The following is an 11,456-nucleotide window of genomic DNA, read 5'->3' on the forward strand; positions in this document are numbered from 1 at the left end:
GACCTCGATCAGTTGTCAGTTGTGGAGATCAGGAGATGGAAAGCCGGAGACCAGCCGAGGCCATGGCCGGTGGAAGGTGGAAACAGGACTCCTCGGGGAGTGGTTTTCCGTGTGCCGTAGCAGGCGCCCCTTTCTCGGGGACTGGCGCCGGGAGCATGTTGCCTGCAGACCCACTGAGAGACCGGTCTCCACCTCCAACATACAGTTACATAGTTTTGTCCCCCCCCCCGGGGAGGGTCAAAGTGCAGAACCTTATATACACATTTTTAATTTTGTCTTTGCTAGCTTAATATAAGACAATTTGGGGACCCAGTGCAGTCCCTCTCAGCTGTGACACATGCGGATTAGGTGAGCATGTGTTCTGTGCCCAATGACTCAAAAAAAGGGGGAATAAAACTAATGAAAGAAATTTGGGTGATGACTGTATCTCACTAGAGATCTCTCTTGATTGCCATTGGTCCATTTCTTCCCTTTTGGAGACAGTTGCTTAACCAAGTACCAACATAACTCAGCTGCTCTAGTATTCCATCGGTCGTACCTCTTCCCCAGGGGATCGTCCTGGGGAGGTAAGATTCAGCGTGTGTCCTCCTAACCTGCCCGGCCAGCCCTTCCCTCCTGCAGAGAACTGGCCGCCGGATCCGCTACTCTGCCTGAACTTCTGCTGCCCCCTGCTGGGCTGCTGCGGCTTTCCAATAGAAACATTGTATCCGTTTCAGGTGTACAATGTAATGATTCTGTATTTGTGTCTGTTGTGAAACGGCCACACTAAGTCTAGTTAACGCACATTTTTTCCCTTGTGATGAGAAGTTTTAAGATCCACTCTCTATGGAAATTTCAAATACTCACGGCAGGATTCGCCGTAGTTACCCTGCGGTTGATACATGGTTAACAAAGCTGCTAGTTCCTAGAGGCGCTGACACCCTGCAGGAACCTGCTCTGGACTACGGTCGTGGGCTGGAGGCAACCTTACTGGTTTGAGAGCCCGGAGGGGTGGGAGCAGCGGGCTCATCCACTTAGAATGGGGGGTCCTCACTGAGGGCGCCCTCACTCGAAGACCCTCTGAGAAAGGGGCTGCGGGGACATGAGGCCTGTGGGGGCGCAACTGGTTACTCCCTTCCTAGCGGCTGCAACTCTGTGCGGCCACTGTTGGGACGGGATGTCGTCGGTGTGACGGAGCGGTCACTGTCCCAGGAGAAACACATGTCCCGGGAGGGCTTGTGAAGTCACTGTGTTAGACCCGTTGTCGCTTTTGCTAGACATGTCAGGCATGTTCAGTGAAAGGTCTCGGGTCGTGTCCTCCTGTCTGCGGCTGCGCCCTCACTCGGCCCCCCTGCCACCCTTCCAGCCTCACCCCTTCCTCTCTGTCGCTGGGGGAAAGGCCAGCTCCAAGGCTACTGGCGTCCTCCAGCCAAAACAGAATTACTTTTCGACTGGGTCCCGGCACTTTGTTTGCTCCATCAGCAAACAAATGGACACTTGACCTTCATCTTATTCGTGTGGTGTCTCCAGTGCTGAGCAAAGACTGATACATTTAGATAAAAATAATTGAGGGGAGTGGGTGGTTAACTAATTTTGAAAAGTGTATCACTTTGGGACCATATAAAAGCACTCCCATTGAATATTCAATGCTACTTTCCCCTCTTTTGGGGGAAGTTCCCTTCTGCCAACTCCAATGCTGGTAAGTGGCCTGCCCGTCTCAGTGGGGGGGGAGGCACACATGAATTACTGGTGGGAGTGACCAAAGACATGCTTCTTGGAAGAGGCAAGAGAGCAAAAGTGAAACGCTTAGAAGATACAGCATATTTGGTGGTAAGAAGGGCAAGGAATAGCTTTATGAGGGATTTGGAAATGTTCTGTGCATTGACCACACATTTACAGGATTTCTGATTTTTACGGTTTGAAGTCCCACAGGGAGTGCCGGAGTGGACACCGCTGGCCGACCAGAGCCCGGTCAAGTCCCACAGCTCCTGCAGGGCAGATGCGAAGCCTAAGTCAGAGCTCTGTCCACTACAGCTCTCGGGACTGAGTTTAGGCAGCAAAGAGCTGTGAGGGTGGGACAAAGCAGGGAGGGGCAGTGTGACCACTGCTGCCTCCTGCGCTTGTGGGAACGAGTGGGGGCGGGGCTCAGCAGCTCACGGCCCTGCAGCCCCCAGCGGGCGCGGCTGTGGTCGCCTTGCTCCACTCGTCTGACTGCTGACCAGCTTCTGCTTGAGTCAGAGAGGAACTGAGAGCACAGCTCTCGTGTCTCGGCCTGTTCCCACCCGTGTGTCTCACAACGGGATGACTCTGCAAATGTCGGCTTGGGGGTCGGGCAGGGGAGTCCTTGAGTCGGGGACTGCGCTGTCCCTGCAGAGCAAAGGTGTGTCGAGTCCCTTCCGTCCCCTCTGGCCCTTCAGAAGCCCCACGATAAGTGCCCTTCTGGGGAAGGAGGGCACATCTCCACCAGGACAGGGGCGCTGAGCCAGGAGCTGGACTTAGGGACTTGGCGGCTGCAGTGTGGGTGGTTGGGGCCGACTTTCCCCTCGTGGTCGTCAGCACTGGGTTCCGGGCTGCCCAGGCCCAGCGGTTCCTGGCTACTCTGCGGCTTCCCGGCAGCGTCCCTGCCACGCCTGGCTCGGCCTCTGCTCTGTCCCCTCTGAGCTGCCCCCGGAGCAGGGGTTCAGCCTGGGATGTTTTTCTCCCCCCGGAGCGTCTTTGGGGACAGTGAGGGTTTTGCGGCGTCTGGAGGAAAAGGATTTCCTGAGCCCCACACGGGAGGGCAGGTGGTTTGGCGAGGCTGCGCAAGGCGGGGGCTTCCCCTCCTGACCTTCCTCTGGTGGTCACACTGAGGAGAAAGGCCAGCCTGGTCCTTAGTCCGGCCAGGACGAGGGCCAGTGCCCAGAATTTCTGCTCTGCCGTGAAGTCCAGTCCAGTCCGGCACCTGGTCAGTTCAGCGAGTGTTTCCAGCTGCCACCCCTGGCTGTGCTGCCGTCTATGCCCCGACCCCCCCAGCTTGTGTGTGGAGCCCCTGTGGCTGTGGGGAGAACAGGCGCATGTTCCCTGTGAGTGAGGGTCACAAACAAGACAGAGAGCTTCTTTGTTCCCCTGGGGTTTTGACCAGCAGCTGGGGCTTGGGACGACCGTGGAAGTGACCAATCCCAAACTTTCAGCGGCTTTGATGGGCCTACCACCTAGTTAGACTGACTCCTGTGCCCCACCCCCCGAGGTGGGGGAGGGACGAGCGAGCAGGCACACTGAGTGCTATGATGCCCCAGTGTGTGAGGCCGGAGCTTCCTCCCCAGGTACTCCAGCTAAACACCAGTGGAGACAATAGGTCGAGTGGATCCTCATTAAAACTCTGTGAAGTGGTCACACTGACTCCTGCTTTTTGGCAGGAGGAACGGATACCGAGAGAAGTCACACAGTGTTCGGAAGGCACATGGCCACAGGTCAGGAGGTGCCAGGGCCAGATGCCACTCTGCACTCCAACCGAGGTTTCCTCTGGCTTCAGACTGTGGCCCCGAGACAAAGCTGAGCTCACCCCTATTCACGAGCACAGAAAAAATGACAGAATTATGTTGTTATCCCTCATTTAGATCTTTTTTATTCAGGGGCCTCACAGCATGTTTCAGGTGCTTCTTCCTGAGTGTCCAGGAGCTTCACCCCCAAACATTTACCAGTGACTCAGTGGGCATGGGTGGGTCTGCACGGCAGGCTGGGGACAGAAAGAGGAACTTGGGGCTGTGATGGGGAGGTGACGGGACAGGGGAGGGGAAATTTCCCCGCTTATTTCCCAGCACACGTTTTGAAAGATGAAAATGAACATGAAAATCACGCATGTGACCCTGGCCAAAGGGTGGGAAGTCAGGGAGATGCTCAGGCTGTGTCACGCAAAATGGGTGTCCTCTTCACATGCAAGCTACCACACACCAATGATCTTTTCCCAATTATGAGAATTTTTCACTTAATCTGGGTTTATCAAGCTTGCGGTGTGCTGGTGATAAAATGCAAGTGAGTGTGATGTGTGTGCTAACCCAAGGACCGAGGGTCCATGTCCTCTCCTTGACAGGACGCAACTCAGGTCCCTCTCTGAACACGGCATTTCCTTCCCTAGGCCCAACCTGCTTTCCTTACAGGCTCCCACATTCATTTCCCCCTCTTTCAAGGGAGGTGCTGAAAGCACAAGAGGTGCCCCACCCCAAAACCTGGAATTATCTTCTGTAGGGCAGGCCCCTTGTCCTACAGGCTTCCCCCACCGGGTGAGTGTTCTGGGAATCCATCTGTGTCCGTGTACCAGCTGGTGTTGTTGTGAGAGGCTGAGTTCTGCTTCAGTGAATTTTTTTTGAGGACTCTTTCAGTGCCTTTGCCCATTGCATGATGGGTGATTTACGAGCATGCCTGCCCACACTGCGCTGTGGGATCCACACGGGATCCCAAACAGCACGGATCCCGTGCCCCACCCTCCCTACTCACCTGATCTAGGCCCCAGGCACTTTTGTTTGTTTCCCCTGATGAGAAAAGTCCTCAGAGGGAAACGTTTAACCAAAGTGGAAACAGCAGAAGCACAAAAAGGCATCAAAATCGACGAGCTTGAAAACGGTTTTGAGCAGTGGTAAAACACTTCTTGATGGGTGTACTGCTTCAAATGCAGAGTGCTTTGAAGGTGTCTGAAGTCTAGACATGTAAGAATGAATACACAATTTTTATAAACAAATTCCAGTAGCCCCTCTGGTTCATCTCCTCGAAGGGGAAATGGTGCCACCTAGTGGCCAAGAGTACAAATACCAACACTGGAAAAGACACTTCGGCCTCCGACGAAGGCCTTCTCCTGCGCCCAGTTTCCGACATCGATCCCGGCTCCGTGGGCGACCACTAACAATTCAGATGTGTGCCTACGCCCATCCTCGAAGGAGCTTCAGGTCATTTGAGGGAGTCGAGGAAGGAAAGCTCCCTTCGAACAGAACACCAATAAAGTTGAGGGAATGCTTAGCATCCTTAATAAAATGTCCAAGACATGAACCCTTAACAGTTTCCCTCCCTCCTTGTTCTACAATGTAAATATCTGTCATCGATAAGAGTAAACCATTTTGATAGTCCTGGTTGAAAGAAATAAAAACGGCACAGAGAGAAGTCCTACAAATCCTGTCACGGGTCCCCCACAGGCCAGCTCCCAGAAATAACCACTGGACAGTAGGGGAATATCTTTCAGTATTTTTTTTTTATTTTGCCAAACAGGAGGCTCACTCAAGCCTGGGGTTCAGGGCCTTCCCTGGCGGACAGTCGGACCGTCGCAGAAGCAGGCCCAACCTCCTCACTACCTGGTCTGCAGCCCCCAAGGGTCTGACCAGTATGCACCTTATCAGGCCCCAGGGTCACCTCCCAGAGCTGGTCAGGCCGGTCTCCCAGGAAACAGGCTTTCTGGAGTGTGCAGAGCTGCAGCAACTGGGCCTGCGAGGTTAACCCCTGGTTGCATGGAAGCCTTTTGTCTCTGTAGCCTGGACGCTGATGGGCTGACTTGCTGACGGCCTCCTGGCTACCTGCTGAAGCAGGATGGAAAGAAGCCAGGAAATTCCTGGGCAAGTGGAATGAGGGAAACCGAGACAAGGCAGTTAAACAAAGTCCAGCAACTCACAGCTGGGTAATAAATCAAAAGATCTTACCTTCTCAGACTAGGACCCTTGGGAGCAAACAGTTTGTACCCCTCCTCCCCAGCCAGAGGGCGAGTAGCTTTAACCTCCCAGGGCGGGGAGTGAGAACGGAGACCCGGTTAGTGCCTTTACTGCCCACCAGACCCCAGCACGGGGGAAGTCGGGGGAATAAATAACAAACAAACCGACAAACCAGTTGGAGTCAGACAAATCCAAGATAAGAGCAAAGCAGTGAACCTGGCCAGAGAATGATCCCAAACTCCCTTATACATGCATTTTGATGCCTCGGCATACTGAAGAACGCACCTGGACAGCTGTTGAATGTTCTGTAGAGACCCCCTCTGAGACCTCCCCTAAAAGTCCCACCTTCAGAAAACAGGTAAGAACCCTCAAGACAAAGGACTCAGTGAGGGCTCTCCCTTGAGCCTACCTGCGCCCCCCTTTCCCAGGCATGGACTTTTTGCTTTCTTTCTCCAGACTCTAAAGGTTCCCACAAGACCTGCACCCAGGGGAGCAGTGAGCAAGGCAGCTTGTCTGGGCCTCACCCTCTGAACCTGTCCCCAAGGGCCCTCCTTTTGCCTCAGGGGTAACTTGTTTCCTGAGCCCATGAAGCCGTGTGGCTCACTCTGGCTGCTGTGATCTTGCCTTCCTGTACTTTCCACTGTCCCCAGCTTTAAGAAATATGCTCTCAGTCACCCGAACCCCTGTCTTGCATTCTTTCCTGAAGGAAGTCAAGAACCTACACACTGCAGACCGGCCTCTGTGCAGGTCCCTCCCCCACCCCCCCAACTGGCTGTTCTTCTCAAACCTCTGTTCTCACTCTCAGCGTGTGAACTGGGTTCTTCACCAAGGAAATAGAAGCCATCAAAGAGAACTCCTTTGACTTCATGCCGCCTTGAACCTGCACCCCCAATTCATCCCTGGCGCCCTGTATCTGTGGCTTCTCCTTCTGTCCTGGATGTTCCCTGTGGGATGGGGGGTGTTGAGAGGGGAGAAAAGGAAACATCCCTTAAGTCCAGGCTTCCCTTTGGCTGTGGCCCCATCTTTCTTGAAAAGACACGGGATGAATACCTTAAAATATAGAACAGTAGACAGCAGCAACAACAAAATGATTCACACACTAATAAAAAACTGGGCAAAAGGGGGGAGAAGGAGTAATAGGAGAGGAACGACAGACAAACGGCTTTAGAAGGACTGGAAGCAACGTTCTACTTTATTTTTTAAAATTTTATTTATTTATCTTTAGAGGGGAAGGAGAGAGGGAGAGAAATATCAGTGTATGGTTGCCTCTGCCGGGGACACACAATGTGTCGTGTGTCCCCTGCCAGGAACTGGCCTGCAACCCAGGCATGTGCCCTGACTGGGAATCAAACTGCGATCCTCTGGTTCGCAGGCCCGCGCACAATCCACTGAGCTACACCAGGGCTGGCAACGTTCTACTTTAAATGCATGAAACAATGCCGCTGATTCCGTCGGCGGGACCATCGTTTCAAAGTCGACTTCAGTTGCTGCCGCAGAAAGGGCTGGGGGTCCCAGCTCCAAACTGCCGCGGAGCCTTGCGTTTGGGGACGTTTCTCCTCAGCTCGAAGTTGGGACGCGTCTGGGATCCAGGCGGAACCAGCGCTCCCCCGGGGCCGCACCGCCGCCCACGGCCGGGTCCTCCGAGGGCGCTGCTGCGCAGTGCGGGCGGCGGGGCCGCTCTAGCCGCGGCAGCCGCCCCTCGATGGCAGGCGCTGCTGCGGCCGGGGCGCCACCACGTTGGCCGCGGCCGGGATGCTGCAGGTGCGGCCCGGGCTGTACTTGGGCGGGGCGGCGGCCTCGGCGGAGCCCGGCAGCCTGAGGGAGGCGGGCGTCACGGCCGTGCTGACGGTGGACGCGGAGGAGCCCGACCTCCAGGCGCCGGGCCTGCAGCAGCTCTTCGTGCGCGCGCTGGACGAGGCCGGGACCGACCTGCTGAGCCGTCTGGACCGCTGCGTGGCCTTCGTGCTCCAGGCGCGCGCCGAGGGCCGCGGGGTGCTGGTGCGCTGGTGAGCGGGCTCGCGGGGGGCCTCCGCCGTGCGCGCACGGCCGGTGGGTTCGCTTGGCAGCTTTTTCTTTGGGCGGAGGGGGTGGGGTGGTCGTCAGCGGACGAGGCCCCGGCGGGTGACGGTGACGGTGACGCGGGCGGGGGCGCGCCGGAGGCTCCCGCGCCAGCCGCAGAGCGTGTTCTGTGTGTCCGGGGCGCGGGGGCTGGTGCAGGGGAATCGGGAGAGAACGATCGCTGGGGACACACGGGGTCCCCGAGCCGTGCCCTGGGCGGAGACGGGGCGGCTGCGACCGGTGTTTGGGGAACCTTAGCGGCCTCTTGTGGCCGGGTTGCAGCCTAACATCCGCAGCTGGAACTCGCCGAGTAGGGAACCGGGGACGGGAGGGTAGCCCGAGCCCAGGTCTCCGGGGGCCCTTCCCGCCAGCTGCGCAGGAGGTGTTCCGCAGCGATTATGAAATTTTAAAAATTACTGTAGTTCTATTTGGATATCTGACTTACTCACATGGTTCACAATTCAAAAGAAGTAAGGAAGTGAAGGAATAATTCTGCGCATGGGTAGTATTTCAGAGTCAAAGTGTTTGAAGCAGACACGTGGACCTGAAATTTACCATTAGTAGGGTCCTGCTGCTTTTTAAAAAAAATGTTGCTATTTTCTGTTTTGTGTTAAGTCATGCCGGAGTCAGTCGAAGTGTGGCGGTAATGACTGCATTTCTGATGAAGACTGAGCAGCTCTCCTTTGAAAAAGCCTACGAAGACCTCCGGACGATCCAACCCGCGGCTAAGTGAGCTTTTGCTTGGTGTGCTTGTTCTGCTTTTGAGGTATGTTTTTATTTATTTAAAGAAAACTTAACTCTGTGTTTGTCTTTACAGGATGAATGAGGGGTTTGAGCAGCAGCTGAAGTTATACCAGGCCATGGGGTGCGAAGTAGATACCTCCAGTGCTATTTATAAACAATACCGTTTACAAAAGGTTACAGAGAAGTATCCAGGTTAGTAATAATTGCTAGTAAGTGTTGGGACCTTTCTAGAAGCTGGCATATTATCTCATTTCCCAGCAACCCCTTTTCCTTTCTGCACTGTGGTTTAGCAAGAAATACCCTGTTCAAGGTCACAGCAGATGGTGAGAGGTGGGCTGGGATTTGAGCGCAGGCAGGCAGTGCCCAGAACCTGAGGGCTCTCTTGGCTCATCCTGCTTTCTCAAAGCTGGAGGCCTGTTTTTTTGTTTTTGTTTTTTTTAGATTTCTGAGGTTAGCGTTTGTTCCCTCAACTTGACAGTAATTGAATTTTGTCTAAAAATGCAGAGTTGATTTCAACCAATGGACACATTTTCATTGTCACGTAGAACTGCGGAACTTACCTCAAGAACTCTTTGCTGTTGACCCGACAACGGTTTCACAAGGACTGAAAGATGAGGTTCTCTATAAATGTAGGAAGTGCAGGTAAAATATTTTGTATTTTCCAGAGATTTTACCTTGTCTTTGCAGCTGAAGAGTACTGAAAATTTCAGTTTCTTAAATCTCTGTAGAAGACTTTGCTTAGCTGAATACTATAGGTACTTCAAATTTAAATCTGCTTTCAAGAACACAAATTCTTGAAAAGCAATCAGAGTACTTGTAGAGACTATCGAAAATTGAAGTAGCACAACCGATGTCAATTGTTTTGTCCTTCAGGAAGTACTGCACGTTTCACGTATTTTTGTTTTGTTTTGTTTGGGGTTGCAGGCGATCTTTATTTCGAAGTTCTAGCATCTTGGACCATAAGGAAGGAAGTGGGCCCATAGCCTTTGCTCACAAGAGACCGGCGCCAGCTCTCACGTGTGTCTCGGGGAGCCCAGCCCCGTGCACGTCGCATTTTGTTGAGCCTGTGCAGTGGATGGAGCCCGCCCTCCTGGGAGTGATGGACGGACAGGTGAGGACCCACCTTGTTTTCTAGCTTCATCGAGTCGCTTACATTGTGTTTCTTTTCCCATTTTAAACCATATTTTAACTACAGTTTTGCTGTAGATACATTAGAAGGAAATAGAATAAACTTGTTAAGCATTTTTGGATTGATCTATTTTACTGGAGTATCAGTTTGTTTTTCTATAGGCAGGAATCTGAGGCTAACCTATAGACTGTACATATCAGCAAGGAATAGAACATTCCAATCCTAACATGACTTCCTACCCTTCAGCCATGATGGTTTCAGTTTGAAATCTTCAGTGGCAGACTGGCTTAAAGGCCAACACACATGCCACATCGATGAAACCTCCTGTTTCACGTCTCACACTTGACAGTCCCCTGTCATGCTCTAATTAGTCAGTTCCTCCCAGGACCTGCCAGGGTACAACATGCTTCTTCACACAGCTGTTGTAGTGGGTTGCCGAACCATCTTATCTCATTGACGAGGTCATGAACTTCTTGAAGGTACAGGCTGTGTCTTGTTTTTCTATCTTATGTTGCCAGAGAGAATTGCTTTGTACAAAACGAATGAATGAAGTAATGCATCCACTTGATTTCAGCTTCTGTGCCCCAAATGCAATGCCAAGTTGGGGTCTTTCAATTGGTACGGCGAGCAGTGCTCCTGTGGCAGGTGGGTAACGCCTGCCTTCCAAGTCCACAAGAACCGGGTGGACGAGGTGAAAGTGCTGCCCGCCCTGGGACCGCCGGCGCGAAGAGTGTAAACTGGTGATACCTCCCAGCTGGAGAGGAACTGGCCGGTCCACACGGGCTCCTGGCCGTTCACGCCGAGTATCTGGTGTTGGACCGTCGGTGTTCACTGGAAACGTGAGGAGATGAAACCACGCGATGTGACTTGGACACTGTGGTTAAGTAGAATACTTCGTATGGAAGTCAAAACTTTTTGATCTCGTAAATTATACTTTATTTGATATTAAAATCTTCTATAATCCATATACTTTGTTTTATTTATTTTTAGAGAGAGGGGGTGGGAGGGAGAGAAACATTGATCAGTTGCCTCTTGTACTCATCCCTCGTGGGGACCAGGACCGCACCCCAGGTGTGTGCCCTGACTGGGAATCGAACCAGCAAGCTTTCTCTTTGCAGGATGACGCCCAGCCCACTGAGCCACACCAGTCAGGGCCCAGATACTCTTTTGTGTTGGGGAATGTAAAGCAGTTTGTTGGGACGTAGTTGGACATTTATTTCTCTTTCTCTCTTTTAAGGGACAGTAAATCTCTGCATGTCTGGATTTTTTTGGAAATGTGGACGTAAAGGCCACGAGGGACACACTCGTTACGGTGGGGCTCTTCAGTCACTTCAGAAAGCTCAGTTACCTAGTATTTTAGGAAAGTGTGTTTCAGACGCCTAGTTAAGCCATCTGCTTAAATATACTGATGTTAGGTGTGTTTAGTGACAAGGAAAATAAATGTGGAACAGCTACAGATCAGTGACTTTTTAAGCTTGATATGTTAGAGTGCTAGAAGGTAACGTGTCCAGGTTACCTTGTTAGCGTGATTTCTGGAAAGTGGAACTTTTTAAACTCATTACAAATAGTTAGAATTGGACCAAATTAGATATTTGAACACCTACATGAAATCAGACTTAGGCAATAAAGAGAAACGGAGCCCATATTCTTAAGACACATTGCGTATTTACACACAAGTGTGTCTGTGTGAATACAGACCCCAGAGTGGGCAGTGTTTTAGATGCAAACCAGAGCAGTGGGAAGGACCCTGCCGAATGCTGCTGTGTTTTTGATTGTGTGGGAGGTGGGGGACCTCCACATAGGGCCTGAAGCCTTTGGTAACTCTCGCCAAATAAATTTCTCTTAGGAGAAAAAACGTCTCCGTTTCTGCCCTCATA

At 52.4% G+C, this 11,456-nt stretch overlaps 1 protein-coding gene across 1 annotated transcript; it reads left to right on the top strand.

The window, feature by feature from the left end:
* Positions 1-1,156: 1,156 nt before the first annotated feature.
* On the top strand, positions 1,157-10,530 carry DUSP12 (dual specificity phosphatase 12). Its single transcript, XM_037035288.1, has 7 exons — positions 1,157-1,165; positions 7,332-7,654; positions 8,322-8,435; positions 8,524-8,642; positions 8,996-9,092; positions 9,375-9,561; positions 10,154-10,530. The coding sequence occupies exons 1-7, from the start codon at positions 1,157-1,159 to the stop codon at positions 10,313-10,315; spliced, it is 1,011 nt and encodes a 336-aa protein (XP_036891183.1). The 3' UTR covers positions 10,316-10,530.
* Positions 10,531-11,456: the final 926 nt, after the last annotated feature.

Source organism: Sturnira hondurensis, unplaced genomic scaffold (genome assembly GCF_014824575.4).
Source record: "Sturnira hondurensis isolate 20B ecotype Veracruz unplaced genomic scaffold, ASM1482457v3 Scaffold0022215, whole genome shotgun sequence".
Taxonomy (NCBI): domain Eukaryota; kingdom Metazoa; phylum Chordata; class Mammalia; order Chiroptera; family Phyllostomidae; genus Sturnira; species Sturnira hondurensis.